Source organism: Python bivittatus, unplaced genomic scaffold, assembly GCF_059951505.1.
Source record: "Python bivittatus isolate LINGU-HERP-01145 unplaced genomic scaffold, Pbiv_v1 ctg000980_np1212, whole genome shotgun sequence".
NCBI classification, from domain to species: domain Eukaryota; kingdom Metazoa; phylum Chordata; class Lepidosauria; order Squamata; family Pythonidae; genus Python; species Python bivittatus.
In genome coordinates, this window is record NW_028277125.1 from 53,678,966 (window position 1) to 53,701,020 (window position 22,055).

General features: G+C 34.7%; 1 protein-coding gene across 2 annotated transcripts in view; it reads left to right on the plus strand.

Moving 5' to 3' along the window:
- Positions 1 to 22,055, plus strand: part of ATRNL1 (attractin like 1) — a 578,187-nt gene that overhangs the window by 12,223 nt on the left and 543,909 nt on the right. For both annotated transcript variants that reach the window (XM_088131807.1, XM_088131808.1), the window contains exons 2-5: positions 17,433 to 17,516; positions 18,692 to 18,805; positions 19,816 to 19,944; positions 21,701 to 21,909. In XM_088131807.1, the coding sequence (XP_087987933.1) occupies positions 17,433 to 17,516; positions 18,692 to 18,805; positions 19,816 to 19,944; positions 21,701 to 21,909 (536 nt within the window). The remainder of the gene's footprint in view (positions 1 to 17,432; positions 17,517 to 18,691; positions 18,806 to 19,815; positions 19,945 to 21,700; positions 21,910 to 22,055) is intronic.

Sequence of the window (22,055 nt, forward strand, 5' to 3'; positions counted from 1 at the left end):
GTAACACCTACTCATCTTTTATCAGATGAGAATTATTGGGCTACAGTATATTGTTACCTGGTCAGTAATTTCTCTTCAGAGGAAAGTTAATAATGAAGTTAATAATAAAGTTGATAATTTTACATTACCACTTCCTTCCCCAAATCTCTGAATGACAGCCAAAATAACTATAGTATTTGAAGAACATAATAAGATAGATAATGCTTAAGAACATCCTTATGCAAATAATGATATTTGCTGAATTGTCCAATAATTTTTATCTTAGAATGCAATATTCATTTAACTGCCATTTAAATTTAAAATAATGTGTCAGATTTCCAAATGCATAAGTTTTGGGGATTTATACAATAACTTATGGTTCTATTGTACAATAAAAATAGATAGAATGATAAAGGTCATGAAAAAATATTAAAATCTTTATCTCTTGTGAATGACTTGTTAAAATGTTGACCTACTTGAGGTTGAGAAAGCATAAAGTGACCTACTTTTTTTCCCCCACACTTCAAGCATCAGTTAACTGTATGTGTCTGGCACACTTAGCTTGAATGCTGATTTTTGGGGTTATAGGAAACAAACAATAGCAATTTAAATGTTCTAAAATAAGTTATCTATGGAATATATCTACATAGCTCAGGTTAATATAAAATGTTGAGGTATTACTGTATGATCAGTTCAGTTTAACTACCAACTATATAAATTATGTTGTTTAAGTTTGGTGATATGTTTATTATTACATCTGTGATGGTTTACAATCCATATTTATAAATTGAAGCAATTACTTCAAATATTACAGAAAAATTATTCTATGTGTTTCATTCTGTCCATTTCTGTTGGTTTCTTTACTTCTTTGTTGAGGCCTGAAAAATGTCTATATTGCCTTTGATACATATAATTCTAATCATAAAAATTATTTGAATTCCATAACTTCACTTCTAATCTTTGAAGTTCTGTAATTCTGTCAAATCAGAAGAGGAAAGATGCAGGTGATAATTTAAAATGAATTGTATACTCTGATTAAGTTACCGTGGAATATCTACATTAATTGGATGGTGCTTATGACTCTGAGAGTTTTATGAATTTATTTTTCGGACAGAATATCCAGAAGGGAAACTAGACAAGTGAGCTCACCTTATGTGAATAGAAGTAAAATGCACGATTTGACTTCTTGTTTCCAGTCTCAGTCATTTCAGCATTTGGGGAAAACAGCCATCCTTTCTTTTTGAAGTATGTGTTTTTTATTGTCTACTATAATGACATTATAGTAATGTTAAAACACATATGAAGGATTTCAAAATTGGGAAACATAACATGATTTGCTTGGCCTAGTGCAATATATGAACCCAACTATTGCAGTTTAAAAACTATAGATTATGGTTTGTTCAGATAACCATAGTTAAAACAACTAATGGCTCAGCACTATATGAATTTATCTATTTTTAAAACTTTAAATATTTTTAAAATAACTATACAGAACATTTACAACTCAAAACATTTTTTTCAGAAACTGCACAGTGCAAATAGTTCCAGTAAACATATGTAAGTATTAAAATGTTGCCACTTGGCCAAACTCCTACAACCAGTCTTAAAATCCATACTGTTTCTGAGGTTAAGATGTGATAAATTGTGGACAATTATTAAAAATTACATTCCAGTTTAATCATGTCTAATCTACACTTTAGTGTTTAATTTAATTTATTACATTTGTTACATCCACCTACTCTATTAGACTTCAGCCAGTTTACAAAATCGAGAAACAATAAAAACAATTAAATGCATATAAACACACAGTCCAGACTAAAACAACCAAACCAAATCCATACAGATAAACACATTAACCCCAGGCCTGGGCACAGAGCAAGGTTTTAAAAGAAACCCCGGGAGGGTGGGTGCCATTCATATCTCTGGGGAATGCTGTTCCAAAGGGCATGGGCAACTTCCTCAGTCCCACAAGATGGCAGTGTTTATTAGCGGGGACCTAGAATGCATCCACTCTGTGCAAAAGGTAGGGAGAGACAGTTGGAGATAGGTGGATCCTCAGATAACTAGGTCCTATGCTATGTTTAAAAGGTATGACTAGCACCTTGAATTGTATCTAGAAGCCTACTGGCAACCAATGCAGCTTGTGTAGCAGTGGTGACACATAGGCATACCCATTGCTGCTTGTGTCACTGCATTTTGTACCAGCTGTAGCTTCCAGATAGTTACTGCCTCCTTCAAGACCAATAGTATCACCCCCTCCCTCAAAGAGGCAGACACCACTGCATAGACCTATCCCTTGGTCACCTCCTGGCCACCCTAACAACCCAGGAAAGGGCAGGGAACAACAGACAGGAGGCTGGACTGACAGATCGGAGAACCCTGTCCACATCCTTGGAATCAGTGAATCAATCTCAGTTTAGATAACCTCACAAGACTGTGCTCCAGGCAACTCACTTGGACCTGCCCAGTCAGAGTCTAGCTCTGAGCGAATTGGAGTTATTGTGGAAGGCAGAATAAATAAATTTGTTAGCCATCAATTGTCATGCTATGTTGTAGCATTTGTTAGAATGTGTAGTAAAATTAAACACTGTAATTCATTTTATAATTGAGTACATATACAAGTATTTAAGTCTTAGTACAGTAGATGCAATACTTGGGAGTGTTACACTTTCAGTTACTAAATTTGGAACACATTTTTTACAAGCACATTTCCATGAACACTATTCTGTTCATGGGTAACACAGTTTCAAATATAAAGCTTGTGAGAGGAAAAATATCCATAGAGTAAGTACATGATAAACAGAGATGTGATGCAAATAAACGAGTGTCTTCTGAATTGCTTTTCCCAGTTCCATTTTAAGAAGGTTAAATATTAGTTAAGAATACATTGGATAAAATACATTGCCAGGTTGTTATGAAAGATAAAGAACTGTTTTGGGGATATGCTTTCTTGATTGATCAGAGCTTGTCTTCAGAGACTTTATTCACAGCTCTGTATTGCTTCAAGTTGGAATTGGTGCACTTTCTGCTTTGCTAGAAGAAGTAAGGCTGTTGAAGAGTGAGCTGGAAAGAAAATAGATTTTGTTGAAGGAGGACACCGTGCTGATCTTTTGTCAAGTTGTGCTACCTTTATCTTTTTCTATTAAAAAATATGTAGGGTATATTCACTGTTGCAGACAAAGAGGAGTTTATAGTTGTCGGAGTGGACTGATGCCTACATCAGATTTAGAAATAGGTAGCTGATGTCTGTACGTGCAACAGGATTAGAAGCTACAAAGGGCTGCACATTTCAGTTAGCGAGCGAACTGCTTTGGTTTAATGCTTCCCCATGTAAAAATAAAACCAAATCCCCTTCCCATGCATTAAGTAACAGCATGCTCTGATAATTCACTAACTGCAGGGAAAAAATCCTTTGACATGTAAACGTATTAAATAATACGATTTTTCAATTGCATCTGAAGTCCACTGTTTTCTGCCTCAAGCCACAATCTGTTGACAGGGACAGGAAATACTTATCTGAAAAGGAAATGCAGTAACCAGTCATAGCAGGGAAGATATAAGGGCATTTAAGCCAGTGTACAAATTGAAATGTAGCATACAATTGTCATAGAAGCACCATCCTTCTCCATAAGAAGCTTTGCCTGTTTTGAGAACATTGACTGGTATTTGGCTACTAGCCTCCAATGATTAATGTGAGTATTGCTGTGGAAGAGAAGCTAGAATAATAGTCTAGCAGCATTTTAACTGCTAAAGATTTATCTGATATCAGGAGAAATATACATATACATACATACATACATACATACATACATACATACATACACATACATACATATATATATATATATATACACACACACACACACACAAACACGCACACACACACACATACTCTGTGTGTGTGTGTGTGTATATATATATAGTTGTTACATAATAGATAAATGTAAAGAAAGAATATAAAGAAAAGATAAATAAGGAAGAAAATGTGAAGGCAAAGAAAGAAAAAAAAATTAAAGAAAGAAAAAGAGAGTAACTTCTGACCTTTTCCACAGTCATAAACAAACTGATTATGCCTCCTCCCCTACAAAAATCCCTCCAGCCCCTTATTTAATCCCCTTTCAGTCATCAAATCCATAAATCATCACTTCACTTTTTTCCATTTTCAGCAAAAAGTTTGTAAAACGTTCCCAGTCTTTTATAAAAGTACTTGTTTTGTCTCTGACCAAACAGGTCAGTTTTGCCGTTTCTGTCATCTTCACAATCCATTCCTCCATTGTGGGAATTTCAGTATTTCTCTGTCGCTTTATATATAATAATCTTGCTGCAGTCACCATATATAAAATCAGTTCTCATGAGTCTTTTCTAATTGGCTATCCGTAAGTCCCAATAAAAAAATTCTGGCTTTTTCTTAGTGTTAATCTTTAAAATTCTATGTATCATTGTATGTATTTGTATAATATTTTTTTAGCTTTTTCACCAGTCCATAATGCATGGCAAAATGTGCCTTCCTGTTTTTCACATTTTCAACACTGAATTCAGTATCTTTATCCATCTTTGATAATTTCTCTGGAGTCATATACCAATGGTACATCATTTTATAAAAATTCTCTCTTAAATTGTAATACAATGTGAATCTCATCCCATTTAACCACATTCTCTCCCATTTGTCCATCTGTATATTATAACCAAAATTCATGGCCCATTTTATCATATAATCCTTAACTTGTTCCTCTTCCATTTAGAATCTTAACAAAAGTTTATACATTTTTGTAATCACATGTACATATTTGTACTTAATTAAGCTTCAAATGCTATCTTATGTTGTTCAATTCATTACCTTTTTGTTTACATTAAATCTTTCTCTTAATTGTTCATATGAAGACCATCAAAAACTAAATCCCTCTGCTGTCAATTGTTCTCTTGACTTTATCTTAAGTTCTCCATCTTCTTGTACTAACAAATCTTGATGTTAACCATTTCTCTTTGCCTGCTGTTTCTTTTTTATAAAATGTTTCCTGTGCTGAGACTAACAGAGGTACTGTTGGGCACAGCCTGGGTTTGTATTTATTCTTAATATGGCACTTTTCACATAATGATTTTTGGAATCTACATTAACTTTAATGTTGTCCTATCATAAAAATCCATGCAACCAAACCTCATGTTATGTTCTTCTAACATTCTTTTATTTCTCAGCAACACCAACTCTTTCATCCAAACAAATAGCTGGCTGCAAAATACAATTTAAAATCAGGCAATCCTAATTCTCCTCTTTTTTTTTTTTTTCATCTTGAAGAATTATATATTTGACCCCTGGTTTCTTACCCTGCTACTGTATATAAATCTGGATATATCTTTCTGCCATTGCTTAAAAGGTGCATCATTTTTCAAAACAGGTATTGTTTGAAATAAAAACATTCTGGGTGATAACACTCATTTTCATGCAGAAATTCTTCCAAACAATGATCATTGTAACTTTTCTCATCTTATCAAGCTTCTCTTAATTTCATTCCATACCTTGACATAATTATTTTGAAATTACATACAATTCATATTAGTCATAGTAATGCCAAGATATTTTACTTTTTTCTCTATGTGAAAACCTGTTTTTACCATCAGCTGTTTTTGATTTTTATATTTTTTGTTAACATCTTTGTTTTCTGCTTGCTAACTTTAAATCCAGCTAACGCATCAAATTATTTTAGCTTTTCCATTAATGTATCTATCCCTTCCAGAGGATTTTCCGCAATTAAAACCAAGTCATCTGCAAATGCCCTTAATTTGTATACCCCTTTTTTTCACCTTCACCCCAGCTATTCTTTCAGTCTTTAGTCTCTGTTAAGAACTAAAACGAACAGCAGTGGCAAAAGTGGACACTCTTGTCTTTTTGTATTTCACAGGGTTTACGTTATCAAGAGAAATGGGATTGGGCAATCAATACCTCCTTTAAGCCTCCTGTGTTTCTTTGCTGGTCATCTCAGGGCCCAAGTAAAATGGCATCTCCAGCTCCCTCCATACTTGACCCCAAATATAGCTGTATTGCTTTCCTGCAAACTTTTGATGACTTATGGCACAGGTTTCCTGCTCAGCTTCCAAGACGGCTGCTGCTAATCTCTCTCTCTCTTCCCCGCAACACTGTCTACTACCTAGTAGTAATTGACAGCATGACATAGCAAAATACATAATCATAGACTTTTAGGAAATTTAGAGGTAATCTAGTCTTATTTACTAATCAGTGCAGAAACACTGCAGCTGTGGTGTTCCTTGCAGATGACTTTGTATTCGCTGCTTCAAATATCTCCAGTCTGCTTTCTTAGTGAACAATCATCCCCTTATCTCTTTATCCCACTTTATAGAAAGAAAGTGTAATATGTAACAAATATTTACTGGCAGAGTTCAGATTCTCAATTAGTTCCGGAGCTCCCACAGTGACGATGGAATCAATACAGGGTTGTTCAGCTACTGCCCATTCCTGGGATCTGTATCCAGCATTCAATATATCGCTCTGTTTTGTTACAAAAGCTGAGTTTTAAGTGTTAAAAATGCCTACCAGATTATATTATAGTTACATGAGTGCTTTGGCTGGTGTACAACTTAAGAAAGTGCTTATCTTAAAATAAAATAAAAATAAAGTAATAAACAGATGAATGTGGTAGAAGTTGCCTTGTGATTTTCCATTTGCATATACTGTTCATACAGATGTGAATGTTAACAAGTGCAGATGTTACGAGTGTCTTTTAATAATTTAGCACTACGAGAGAATACAAAACTTATTTATGCAAGTCTGTGATACCCTGCAAACTATGAACAGCTTTTTAAAAACAGTTTTATTGCCTCTGTTTCAGGATTTTCTACAACTTATGAAAACTATGGGTGAAACCTAAAAGACTAGTATCTTAATGATTTGGTAGTCTAAGCAGCCATGTAGGAAGTCATACACAGCTTCTTTCTTAAAACTAAAATGTTTTTGTGCTCCTTTAATGACACACAGTATTATAGAAACAGGGCAGTGCGTGGGCATGTGGTTTGGGACAATTTCCAGTAGTTTAACTTGTTAGAGGTGAAATAGATGGCACTAATTTGCCTTGTCCTCAGTTCAAAACGTTCATGAAGCTGTATGTTTGATATAGTATAGAACTCTGCTGGACATTAAAAAATGCTGTAAAAATTAAATCCTATAAAAATGGGCAATTTTATGTGAATAAATGGATTTTTAATATCCACCTAAATCTTGTTTCTGAATAGTACACAGATTCAAAAGTGTTGATTGTGACAACCATGCTAAAGCTGAGATCAGTCTTAAGAGTGTACTTTTAATACAGCTATCCTTTCATTCCATTGAGACTTTGAAGATATCGCTGCACTATTGACCCTTGTTAGAAACTTCAACAAGTATTGTTCAACAAATACAGTATTTTCTCCCTTTTTAACCACAGAGCTTTGTGCCTGAATATGTAATTAAATTATTAACTTCATAGTTATTAACTATTTATTTATTTATTTATATTTCAAATTTAGTCACCGCCCATCTCACTCAAAGAGTGACTCTGGGTGGTTCACAATAAAAACAAGAATAAATACTAATTAAAATACAGTAAAACAGTGTTCTTAAATAATGTATTCCAAAGAATAGATGGTAAATAAAAAGTTATTGGTCTACGGGAGCCTCTTCAGGGTGCTAGCCATAACTATGATTGGTTAATACCAAAAATGAGAAAAAAATGAAAGGAAGGATTGTTTTGCTTTTTAATAGCTAGCTTGTTATTTATGCAGAATATATAACTGATACAGTTGATGGCTGACTAATCAGATAAATAATATATTGGTTTAAGTTTTGTACAATTTATTTTAGCTATTGTTTTTGCCTCTTTGAAAAGGTAATTTTCTTGCCTAAAGAAGAACTGCAGCAACTATTCCTGTAATCATAGTAGCATAAATAGCTACCATTATCTGGTTGACCAGTTGCCTGCAATTTTCCAATTATCAGGAGGAAGGTAGGAAATTCTTGGTGGAATCTGTGGAGCTTACTTCCTGACTTCAGGTTAAATCAAATAAAGCAAAGTTGAGATTTAATTTTTTATTTTAGAGATACAAGACATCCTTATTCATATCCAAGGACTATATAAAAGTAAAAATCCTTACTCTTTAGGATCTGAACTGCGGTTAGTGGAGTATGCTAGCATGGACTAAAACACACATAATTGGTGTGCTCAGTTTTGGCAGTTCTGGCCACTGGTCAAACGATGCAATATCCAAGAATCCCTGGAAGGGTGGAAGGAAAGAGGACAACTAGCAGCAAGGTGGATGGCGTCAGTTACAGTGGGAATGGGTACACTGTTGGAAGACCTGAAAGACCAGGTTAGGGACAGATTGTTATGGAGAAAATGTGTCTGTGTGGTTGCTAAAAGTTTACAGTGACTTGATGGCAGATATCAATCAGTGTGCATCAACATACCCTAAATTGCCTGAATGCAGCTTCTGGAGGTGGGTTAAGTGGAAAAATACCACTTCTGGAGCAGAGCATATAAAGTTGCCCTTGGTGTATTTCAGCTGCAGGTGGATGATGAAAGACAGGCAGTGACCCATGGACATACATTCTGAAAACACTGTCCTCATGCAGTGAAGCTGTGTGGATTTGCTCATAGACAAATCAAGCAGGCATACCAATTCCCTTCTTTTCCTCCATCCTCCCTGCTGCCTATAAATGGTAGGAGGGATGTGGGAGAGAGACAACAGAGATCAGACAGCTGTCAAAAGAAAACCTACTTCCATCCCTTCTCCCTTCTGTGAAGTGAATTGGATCTTTTGAGTGGTAGGAGAACTGGTGCCCCAAAGACCTGCTTGCTGCTTCTCCTCTCCCTGCTTCTCCAACCATTCCTAGGTTATCAAGAGAAGTGGGCAAGAGGGCTTTTTGACAGTAAGGGCTCTCCCACTGAAAGGTAAATGAAGAAAGAAGCCCTCACCTCTAGACTAATCTGCAATACGTTGCTGTAGATTGACAATAGGAGAATGCTTGTGCTGGCAGTGCCAAAACCACGACTTACTCAGCATAATATGTTTTTAAATTATTTATAGTTTTTAGCCATCTTGGAGAGAATTGTATTTCTTCGTTTTTATTGTGAGCCGCCCAGAGTCACCCCTGGGGGAGATGGGCGGCATACAAGCCAAACAAACAAACAAACAAACAAACAAACAAACAAATAGCTAGCTAGCTAGCGGCTGCCTTCATAGTTAGCTGGAGATGGGCCGAGGATGTTCATGTCCTTAATAAGAAGTTAGTGGGCGATGTACAAATTATTTCCTCATTTGAAGTGCTTGGATGAATAGAAAAATATTCCTTTCTTTCTTTTTTTCTTTTTGATAGTTTATAAAATTCAGTTTGCACATAATCTGTATGGAAGTGTGAAAAAATGATGTGCTGCTCTGAAGAATCTTTGGAAAAATCTATTTCAGTTCAGTTGTTTCTTTATTTGAAAAATTACTGATAAAGAAACCCTTAGTTCAGATCATTAGGATTTATGTTACTCTAATGAATTTGATTTGTAATAGATTGCTTGAAATACTGCTTACCCAGCATGTACTGTAATGTATTTAAAAATATTGTCTTAAGATCATTGGCTGCTACCTTAGGCAGCTTTTACAAATTAATAGTTCATAGATCTCTCAGCAATTTATAATCATGTTGTCTGAAAATTGCACTGACAAGTATCATACTACAGGAAGAAACTCACAATACCCTCTTCTGTCATCAACTAGTGAGTTTTGAGGATGATTCAAAATTATAAAAATGTAAAGCCTCCATGGAGTTGAGATTAATTCTTGCTGAACTCCCTTGTAATTTTCTTGGAAACAGCACAGAAGGTATTTGCCATTGTTTTCTTATGAAATATTTTATGAACTTCCTACTTCTCATAGAGATTTCCTGGTAGTCTCTCATCCAAGTATTAACCAGGTGTTACTTGCTTAACTTTTTCAGCTCAGCGAGGTCAGTTAGTTGCCTCAAGTTAGTTAGATTACAACTATAGGTTTTTATTTTTACTTTGCAGTAATAAATGGTCACGTAGGCAACTTTGCCACTTTATTTAAAATCAGAAGGCACCAATATGAGGAGTTACCATGTTACTTATATGTGTGAGTCAGCTTTTAGTATTCTCCTGCATTAATTTATTATTATGCTGCATTAATCCATAACTGCTTGTGGCTAACTGTTATTTATGATCAGTTTACACTGATAGAAACAACATTACTTTTGTTCACATTTTTTATTTATAGAAGGCTGTAGAGCTGTTTCAGAATTTCATTTTGACATCATAAAATGAAAAGTGCCGTTTCAGTTACAGTTTTCTCTGCTTAGAAACAAAACTCCATCATTAATATGATATACATTCCTCAATACTAGTAAAATCTCATAAATGTTGTCTAGGAGATATTATAAAATCTCAAAATATAGTGTCTTAAAACAATAACTCTTGCCCACCATATGTTATAATGTACTCTAATTTGAGAATTAATATATTAAATTTTAAAAAAATAAAACAAAAATCATAGCCTTTATATATATGTGCATCAAAGACTTTTTCCTGGATAATATTGGCCATTATTCTATAGCACATTTAGAGTAAGAATCACACATGCTGTTACATAAGCCAGGTTATAAGAATGCTTATTACTAATATGTTTTATCAGTTTTGACATATGAACAATTCAAGGAAATATAATAGAGTACAACAGTGGTTCTGAAAATTCATTGCTATAACCTGTAAATTCAGAAGATTCATGTGCAATGTTGATTCTTCAGATGATTTTTTAAAAATTATTTTTTAGCAGAGCTGCTTTGGTAACACATGGCAAGATGTTTTTGGCTCCCAACTTTCAAACCTTTCCCATGGCCACCTCCCCACCTTCATATATGTGATAATATTTCAAAGAGTATAGGGAAAAATAGAAAAATACACTATGTAGTAGCCAAAGAATTGTATTGCAATACTTATTGCATCTCCTGAGACTTGCTATTATTGAGATAATGCCAACAGTAAGAATTTTGTACGTTCAGCTAAAAACAAAAAACAAAACAAAACATCTAGCAGTGGGCTGTTGACGATTTTGGCCTGTTATTGGAGTCTAGGAACTTAACTGTAGCAATCAGTCTTATAATAGGTTGTGCAGGAAGTCTTAGCCAAAAAAGAGAATAAAGAGAAGAGGGGCAGGGCACCATTACCTATGCCCACATTTACATTCATGCTGAATTGGATTTCTGTCAGCTAGATTTAATGTTTGGGAAATCTGCCGATTACTGGAAGTTTCCATTCTCTGACTTCAGGAATAGCAGCAACTTTGCTTCCTCTTGGTTAGTCAAGGCTGCATTTTACTTCTTACCCTGAAACTTTATCTCCCTTGCAAGAAAAAAAGACTGGGTACGTTTTCTTGACATAAAGAGAAATAGGGGAAATGAATACAAAACAGCAGCAAATGTGATGGTTGGAAAAGGAGGATGAAAAAAATCCACCTTAGAAGAGTTCTGAGAAGGAAAGAGCACGTCATATGTGCATTAGGGTGGGAACGCAACAAATTACCATTGATGTTTTCTATGGTAATTTAGAATATGGTCTCCAACAATGGACTCTGCATTAAAAAATTCCTTACTGTAAATGCAGCATATGCTGTCCTTGGACTCTGTTCTGGGAATGTAAAACGATCTTCCTCTCCTACTTTACAGATAATCATATGGAATAAAAAAAATCATGTTCCTTTTGGAGATACTTGAGTGGGTACTAAGTTGTCAGCATGCTAAGAAGAAGATATAGTTTATATGTTTCTAATCGTAAACAGATATACTTATACATACAGTATGCAGTATATGTACTAATACTAATGCATCCTATACATAGCTGTATGCTCATTTTCAACAGTGTGGATTCCAGAATACTTTAAAATTCTTTTATGTTACATACTCTTTTTGTGATTCCTTCCTTCAATGCTGCTTTTCATTTCTTTTATATTGGCAGGTAATTATATCTAATAAGACTCTAGCCTTTTTGCTTGCTTGGTTCTGAATTGTTTGAAGAAATTTAAATTTGCTCCTGAAAACCATGTACTGATTTGTCCATTGGTTATCTGTTCCTGTAACAGCCAGTTTGGTGTAATGGTTAAGGCATCAGCCAGAAACTGGGAGACCGTGAGTTCTAGTCCCATCTTAGGCATAAAGCCAGCTGGGTGACCTTGGGCCAGTCATTCTCTCTCAGCCCTAGGAAGGAGGCAATGACAAACCACTTCTGAAAAATCTTGCCAAGAAAACTGCAGAGACTAGTCCAGACAGCTGCCAGGATTCATTATCTGACTTGAAGGAACAAATCAATCTATCTGTCTGTCTATCTGTCTGTCCGTCCATCCATCCATCACATAAGATTTTTTTCTTTTTTTTATAAACTTAATTACATTTTTTAAAAAGAAAGATAAAAACAAACAGAAAACTAATATTTAGAATAAAGAAAAGAAGAAAATAAAAATAAAAAGACAAATTCTGATTAGTTCTGATTTTCTGATTTTTATAGCAATTATAGGTATATATGTAAATTAATTTTAAAGTTTATAATATAAATTAAGTTTTCATGGGACTATTTGAGATACAGCAGAATACTATTAGGTTTTCATTGATTTCTACTGCATATAAATTATTCGAGGAATGGAGAACTGCTTGAACGCTATCAGCACTTCATTTAACTATACATTTCAGGTGTTGAAACCTAATGTATTTTGTTATATGAACCTACAACTGTGCACTGCTTGGCTTTTTGCAATATTTATTATGATAACATTCTAAAAATATTGGCTTATATGTATTTTACATGTTTTAGAAAAATTACGTTCTAGTCTTTGACTTACATTGCTCCTGCTGTAAGAAATATACTGCTATTACATTGTGAAGAATACATTATTTCCTAGCCTGCAGTGGAAAGCTTATTAACATTCTTTGTTAAAATATCTACCTAAAACACAAATCATAACCATGTTTACTGGGAAATAAGTCTTAGTTTATACTGTTCAATTCTTCTACATATTTAGTATCATCAGTATCAGCTGCTGCTCCTGAGAGTAGTATCTTGTACTCAAATTTCTTATAGGCATTTATTTGCCACTGTGGATCACATTCGCTTAATCAGCAGGGTTCAGTCTTGAGAAATTAAAAAATAGTCAGTGTAGACCAACTTCAGAATATATTTGATATTGGTGATATGTCTACGATACTGAAGTACACGTGGCATGGGTTTTACTTTTTTACTTTTGCTGAGGACACCTTAATAGGTAACGTTCTTAACTCAGCAGTTGGCAATAAGCAAGGGTTATTGTGGCAAAATTACACTTTTGGTGGAAGAAGCTGGAACAGATACTTGCTACCAATCTAGACAAGAAAGCTAGGAAAAATAAATCTCTTCTGCCTTTCCCATTCCAGTTGCAGGAATGCATAATTACTTAGCTGTATGTGGTGGTCTCCTCCCTCTAAATACTATATGTTATAGTACATATAGTGAGTGAACTGATCTGCATGAATTCTGTTATACAGTTACAGATTTGGATATGAAGAAAGGAAATACAAGTTTTTAAATGCCCCCCTTGCCAAGTGGCCAAGGGGCATTCAATCTTGGTGAGATGGTAAGTAGATTGTAGATGACTTTTATGATGTATTCATCTATTGGCTTAAAATACATTCCACAGGACAGGATATATTCATAAAATATAATAGGACCCCCAAGGAGGAAGGAATTGTTGGAGGAATTTCTATCTTCTAGATAATGTGTGTTTTTTGTTCTTTAAGAGAGTTGTTGATTAGATGAGGCAATTTAATTCAACCTGGTGGAGAATACATTCAACTTCCATAATTAAGAAGCATCCTTCCAAAAACTCAACTGAGTTCAAAGAGGAATTCTAAAAACAAAACAAAACAAAACATATAAATTGTGTATTAGAAATTTATTACTAAATATAGAGGCCTTACTCATTTGTTTGAATAATTAAACCTACTATCTCCTTTACTATATTTATATCTTCTAGATCATTAAAAACACATTCTTGAAGAGTTGCCATTTTCAGCCATTTATTTGTATAAACAATATGTTTAATATAAATCTGAATTATAATATAATGATCTATACTGTAAATCTGAATTACCAGCAATACCTGAAGGTAGTCTATAATTTTTTAAATCAAATGTATCAATTAGATAGAAGTGTGGGCTAATTTATTGAATTAGCACTTCCCTTATTTATTTCATGAAATTACCTCATGCAATAATGAAGTGATTGTGTATAATGAATTAGGCAGAGATGTTTTCTTCAATTGTGCAATTATATGAATTAATCTTGAGGTTTTGCCATTTTTACAAATTAGGCAGATGATCTGCTTGTTTAATGACACAACATAATTCATGAATTAAACAATGCTTTAGCTCTTTCATTACTGTGGCACTGTTTTCCTGAAGTAACAAAATTGTTTGATTAGATTAGTACACTTTAAAAACCCAAGAAGCAATTCAGCAAATACTGGTAAATTCTCCACTTATTTTTGTGGATTTGTGTTCTGGGAGTCCATATTTGCATAATTAAGGGCAGAATCTATAAATTGTATTGAATCAGTATTTTCTCTTTTCCAGTGGGTAACTGTTTTGTCTAAACTGTTTTATTTGATGATACTAAAATAAATCTGCAAAGACTTTGCATACAAAGTTTAAAATAAAATACTCAACTACTTTTAGAAATAACTGTTTTTATAGATTTTGACAACAATACTGTGCATTCTAAATGCTTAAAGAACAGTTATTAAAGCTATACTTTGCTGCTTTTATAAACACTGAAGTCAGCATATAGCATTAAAATCAAATTAAAAATTTAAAAATTGACAGTGAGAGCCATGCAAGTTAAAAACAATGAAAAACAATGCCTTTAAAATAATTTAGCAGTTAAAAGCTAAAAAATATAAGTATTTTTTTACTGTTTTCCTAAACACAGGGAGATTGGAGGCTAAACAATGGGATAGTGAGGAGTGTACTCCTTAGCCTTGGAACAACACGGGTCCTCTCCTGTATAACAGTTAAGCTTCTGGAAGCAGGAGCATGTCCCCAAAACCTGGCAGACTGTCAGCCAAGGTTGTAATGGAAGGAATGTCTGAAGGTAAAGACATGCAACCGATTGAGATACCAAATTTGGAAAATATAGAGGATGATACAGTCAGAGCCTTGCATCTTCTATGAATATATCAGCTTAGTCTGGAGTTGTACCTTGTAGTCTTAAACAGTGCTGTCACCACTGAATAAAAGATAAAACATTTGAAAAATGGTGGATCAAGGCTTAGGAGATGAGCACCTAGGAGTAGAGAATTGCCTTCTGATTAACAAGTGCCAGCTGGGCCCATGAGGGGCCTCCTGCAGGGACTCTGAAAAGGGAAACTTAGGAAGATTTGTTTTACTGTGAACCCCCCAAAATACAATGCGTGTGATGACATCATCATGCAACCATTACATACCTGTATCTTTATCATCATACAACCATTATATATCTGTATCTTGTATGTATGACTGAAAACGTATGTGAGTTACAGCATTTGGGTGATGACACATACATTGCTGTTGTTTATCCTTCCTTGCCCCCCCATATTGATTCCCGTGGTTCAGTCCTTTTGCTTTCTGTGCTGGAATGCCCTGATGTATTCAGTCTTTTGCCTACTTCTGTGGACTATGTTTCTATATTGCTCCATGCATTGTATTGTACTTTATGGGTTGAAAAACTGGATTGAATGCTATCCGCATGTTGTCATATACATACTTTATTCCTGAAAGACATAACATAGACATGAAGGAATGAACTCTGTAATCTCAGCATGGCTATTAAAGTCCCCCAGTAAGAAGTCTGGGATCTTCCATTGCAACACCAAAGATCACCCTGGCCAACTCAGGAACAGACTGTTGTGCAGTGCAATAGGGCACCAAGAGAATCACACATTGTTCTGATCACCGTGATGAATTAGTAAAGACTAAAAAGTGGCAGATACTTAGAAGTTTCTAGTCAATGAAATGCAATGCCTGCATCCCATATCACTTTCCATCTCTGTAGCCCTCCACTGATGAACAGATAATGGAATCACTGCAGAGTGGCTTCAGCTGGGCCAAACCTCTGCAGTGCTAGCTCTGTAAGAAGATCAGCAGAGCAGTTGTTACCTCCACAGCTTTACTCCAAATGAATGCTGGTGTTAAGCAGGCTCAGGGCAATGTTCCTTTTACAGCCAGGGAGCAGGTAATGGACTCTATGCAGAGTATCATCAATCCTGGTCCTTCAGAGAGAATTAGAAGAACAGTTCTTACCTTCATTACTTCTTTTGATATGGTTGGTGAGCAGTTTTCCATATCTACCAAAAGGTGGATTCTCATAATGATCATTGACAGTAGAATTACAGTGCCCTCCCCATTGATGAAAAGATGGACTATCAGTTCAATATTGTGTGGAAGCAGCTGTATTTGCAAAGGATGAATAAAAACAGAAGTCAATTTTATTTTATCGAAGTTTTGATTGCTAGAGAGCAACTAATGATGTAAAGAACTAATTTAGACAAAGTGTCAAAACAGTACTATTACTTTAGGAAACTGCCAATTAATACAGTGATATTACACTAATTATGAAATATTTTAGAAATACATTACAGTTCCCAGAATTATAGAAGGAGGCATCCCTTTGTATAGCACATTACAGTAATCCAAATTAGTAGTGATAAGGGTGTGAGTTACAATTGCAAAGTCCTCATGCTTCAGGTAGGTCTGCAGCTGGTGCAATCTGCAGAAGAGATTCTATTCTGTTTGTCTCTGTCTCTGTCTCTCTGTTGTAAATTATACTGATAGAGAAATGTCCCTGATGGTTTCCAAGTTCTGAAGATTCTGTTGGAAAGAAGTTCATTCTATTTTTTTCCCTTCATGTACTGATGATAATTTATTATTTTCAGGGGTATTATAATATATAATAAATATGTATGCAGGTCATTTAACTTATTTTACACCTTTAATCTGTGGCTGCAAGTTTTTATTATGAATTGTATGTACTGATGTCTGCTCGTCAATGACTAAGCATTAAGTTTTCCTTGTAAAACATTTTCCCCAGTGGCATCATTTCCCTGCTTTGAAGACTAGAAAGATCCTTTGGTGCAAAATAAACTTGAATATAAGTTCACTGACATTACACTGGGTGGTGTCAATGCCTTTATTATCATGCCGCCAGCCACTTTATCACACGTTTATGCAACTGAGAAATATTTGCAAGTGGGAAAAGATAGGAGATGCTTTTATTTCAGTTCAAACAGAGTTTTATATGAAGTGTGCTTTTAAACTTCATTCAGATTGTAATATTTTTGTATGTACTTTACGAGGAAAATAGCTTTTAAAATAACTTTTCAAGCTAACTTTTTTTTTTTTTTGGTAGGTTAACTGAATCTTCTGGATATTTAACGGATGGGCCAATAAATTATAAATACAAAACTAAATGTACATGGTTAATTGAAGGATAGTAAGTATATATTTTGAATTAATGTTGTTTCTAAATTGTAGCTATTAAGAGATATCTTACAAAATTTTAAGCAAAAAATATTGTGAGTCTGCTATGACTGGCTGTAAAGATTGTACCATCTTTTGGTGATTTCCTAAAGAACTCTTGATGCGCCAGTTATATTTCAGAAAAAGATTGGGACATTTACTGTTGAGAGTTCAATGTTCAATTTAAAATTTAATTTACTGTTGAAATGCAGGCAAGGAATGTATGACTAATTCCACTTCCACATTTCAGTAGGGTTATGATATTGTGGCTGTCAATGGCCACATCCTGCCCACTAACTTTGAGCTTATCTGGCTGCGCAAATGGAGCTATAAAGCCACCTGCCATGGAAAATGTCCAGCAGTGCCTGACACTGTGAGTTATTTTTTGACTAGCTGCTGTTGCCACATAAGCTCATGGGCTGGTGGTTGCTTTGTCCTGATAATTGCCCAAAGATGTCTAAGATATGTTTTGTTCATACCTTTGTTTTTATAATAATCGATATGGCAGTTCCAAATGACAGATATTGGCTTTATTGCTTGTAAGGCAGATATATTTTGAAACTGGTATTCTTAAAGATGAAAATAATGCTAGTTTGAACAAGTGGATTATTGCTTTTTGATACTTTTCAGGTGTTATTTGAATAGCCAATGAATTGAGCTAAAGTGTTTTATATAGCAGCCTGTTCTCATCTTGGGTACTTTTAAACCCATGGTTTAGTATCCAGGTTTGGCAGCAGCACTTAAGCTACTGTACATTTTCTAAGTTTAAGCATCATGGCAAATGTGTTGTGATAAAGTATAGTTTGCTGCACAAGGTGAAGAAAAGAGTGTAAGGGTGAGAAGGGAGCATGTAGGCACAGAGGCTACAGGCTGATATTGCTGTGTCTGAACCAGCAAGTACATTTTAGTTCCACAAGTTTCAGCATATTGACTGGATTTTCTCAGATGCAGGTGAAATACGTGTCTAAAATTTAGGTAATAGTTGCATATATACTGTATAATACACTTTAAAAAACACGTATAATCACAAAATTGACAGTGGCATTTGCATACACGTCTTGCCTTTAATACTATACTGACATGCTCATGTGTATATTTCATTATAAAATGTGCTATTTCTGAATGCTATTTCTTGCTTTTCTCTTCTAGCCCTAATTCAGTTTTAAGATTAAGATTTAATCATTTTGCAACAGAATGTAGTTGGGACCATATGTATGTTTATGATGGAGATTCAATATATGCACCTTTAATAGCTGTATTTAGGTGAGTATTTCAGCTTAATGATTTTTATTAAAGTGTTATAAAAATGTGCATTAAATAGAAGTTTAGTATTAACAAGGTTAGGCTGGCTTTCAGTATGTAATTCCTCCTACTTTTCTGTTGCCTTTTTAAAGATCCTTCTTTGACCCTTTTCCGCATGCTCTACTTTGAACCAATTTTTAGTGAACCCATCGTTTTAAAGTTTTACAATGCCTGATTTTCTTGCATGTCATAGAAAGAGAGAGAAAAAGAGAAAGAAAGAAAGAAGTTTTACCATTCTTCCTATCTCTTGTCAGTTTGGTAAAACTGGTAAAAAAAAAAAAAAAGGAGAAGGAGAAGGCTTTACTTATTCACTTGTGAACATATTAAAAAATGGGTAGAGGGAGAGGTTCACTGGCTAAAGACCCTTCAGGCAGACAACCCAGTAGGTCAGGAAAAATTTGCTATGGAGAACAAAAACATGGCTGGAGGAGAAGGGAATTCCTTTCACAGTAAACAATAGGAATAGATGCTTTTGCATACAGTGAAATGAAGTATAGTAGGTGAACCAGACAGCATGGCAAAGTTAGAAAATACCACTTTGTATTTGTAGCAAGAAAAGAAGGTGGTGGTTGCCTTCTCTCTGGAGCAGGTACAGGGGGAGGAAAACATGTTCCTATCCTCAAGAAACATTTAGTGGCAACCTGGTTATACAGATGACGCTTAAGCCAGTCTGCACGAGAGTTAAGTCTATATTATAAACCTGTATCTTTGAAATCAAACATATGTTTAGAAGTTGCTTCTATGCATTGATTTGAATTTTTATTTTTTTTAAAGAAAATATTGCCTTTATGCATTTTAACTGCATTATTTTTATGGCAAGCATTTCTAGAAATGAATTGCAGAGTTCTGTTATTTTAAACTGCTTTGCATGGAAATCAGACATTATTTTTAAAAATCATCTGATTTGTTCAAATCCTGAGGTTTTTACTGTTTATTAGTAATACAAATCTCTTATGTTTAAAATTGTGCAGTGGTCTTATAGTTCCAGAAGTGCGTGGAAATGAAACTGTTCCTGAAGTAGTAACTACATCTGGCTATGCACTGCTACACTTTTTTAGTGATGCTGCTTATAATCTAACAGGATTTAATATTTTTTACTCGTAAGTATTTCTTATCAGTCATGTTCTTGTTAATTAATCAGCAGAGATGTAATTCTGTTAGTAAATAAGACCTGGAGCTTAAAATATTTGAAATAAGCTTATGCAACCTTGATTTTGGCAAGAATATATATAACACACATACATTAGCTTGAAAAATGCTAATGAAGAGGAATTCCATCAAATAGTCAAGAGTTCTTTAAAGAATAATTAATAAGTACTGTCTTTAGTATGTTAGTTATTACAGGTGATCCTCAGTTAACAAAGATAATTGGGACTGGGAATTCCGTCACTAAGTGACCTGATTGTAAAGCACGATACCATGTGACCACACCAATTTACAATGGCAGTTGTGGCAATTTTGGTTGCCATTATTAAGCGAATCCTACACAGTTGTTAGGTGCAACATCACAATGCCATTTGCAACCTCCTGCCAGTTTCCTCACTGACTTTGCTTGACAGAAGCTGGCAATGAAGTTTGCAAATGGTGATCACATGACTGCACAACACTGTGATGTCGTAATTGCGAGCCAGTTGTCAAGGGCCTGAATTGTGATCACATGACTGGGGACGCTGCAATGGCTGCAACTGCAAGAACTGGTCATAAGTCTCCTTGTTCAGCACTGTCATAATTTTGAATGGTCACTGAATGAGTGGTTGCTGAATGAGGACTACCTGTAGATGTTAGTGTGTAAAGTTGGTTATCTCAGAGAAGATAGATTGAAAACAGTGTTATGAACCAGTTAGGTCAGCACAATGTGTTTAAGGGAATATATAGATTTTGAGTGTCTGTGTATCTCTATCTCTGCCTCTGTCTCTATCTGTTCATGTGGATATACACAGTCACACACAGTCATTCGCTCACTTGGCTAGATTGGTTTTTCTAAGTAGGACAACTAGAAACAAATTGCTTAGACTGCAGAACAAACTTGAAGGCCAGGTCTTTATAGAATGGGAGCATGACAGCATTGGTCCATGGACAGCTGACTGATAGTGCAGCTTAAAAAGTAGCACCCTTGTTCCCCAAAGTTCAAAGTTGTAAAAGCAAACTTCAAGTGATACGATGATGAAAAGTTTTAGGACTCTGATTTCTGATACTTTCAGTATATATATTCCCCCATATTCACTTCCCTTGGAATACTTTGCTCCTTTTACCAACTGAAAAATGAGATTGCACCTATTTGGCTCTTAAGATATTAAATGTAATTACTTTAACTTTTGTGTCTTTGATTGATAAACAGTATGTTCTAAAAGGCCAAGTTAGTTACCTTTTCTGTTTGTCTCTCCCAAAACACACATTATGTGAACATTATGTTTTGTAAAGCTAGTATTAAAATAATACAGTGGGAATATTTCAAGTTCTATTAATTGAAAATCAAAGTTGTACGTTGATCCTGCTTGTATTCCGTTTGCTTCAGTGGTATAGAAATGCCAAAATCCTAAAAAAATTGGAAAGATACAGAAAACTGTATTTTCAACTCCTAGTTGTCCTTGGCTTATTCATAGATGTGTTTTAGCCTGTAGTTGGATAATAAAATATTACGGAAGAAGTATAAAAATGCATCCCATGAAATGCTTTTCACTGATTTCTGGTTTTGTTGTTTGGTAGCTGCATTTTACTTTAAGTAGTCTGAAGGCTGCTGTTCATAATGAAGAAATTGCTTACATAAAATAAAAAAAACCACATAAACATATAAATAATGACTATTTCTCTTTTATTACTGTATTGACTCATTTCTTCTGATCTTGTTCATTACAGAATTAATTCATGTCCTAATAACTGCTCAGGGCACGGGAAGTGCACAACTAGTAGCTCAATACCAAGCCAAGTATATTGTGAGTGTGACAAGTATTGGAAAGGAGAAGCCTGTGATATCCCTTATTGTAAAGCTAACTGTGGAAGCCCTGATCATGGCTACTGTGATTTGACAGGAGAGAAACTCTGTGTCTGCAATGATAGTTGGCAAGGTAAGTTGACAACATTTTTGCTAAAAGCTATGCCATGTATTTCATGGTATGTGAAACACAGAGTTTGTCTGTCTGCCTGTCTACAAGACTAAAAATATTAATGAATATACTACAGCTGGTTGTTTGCCTAATTCAACTTCTCTTAA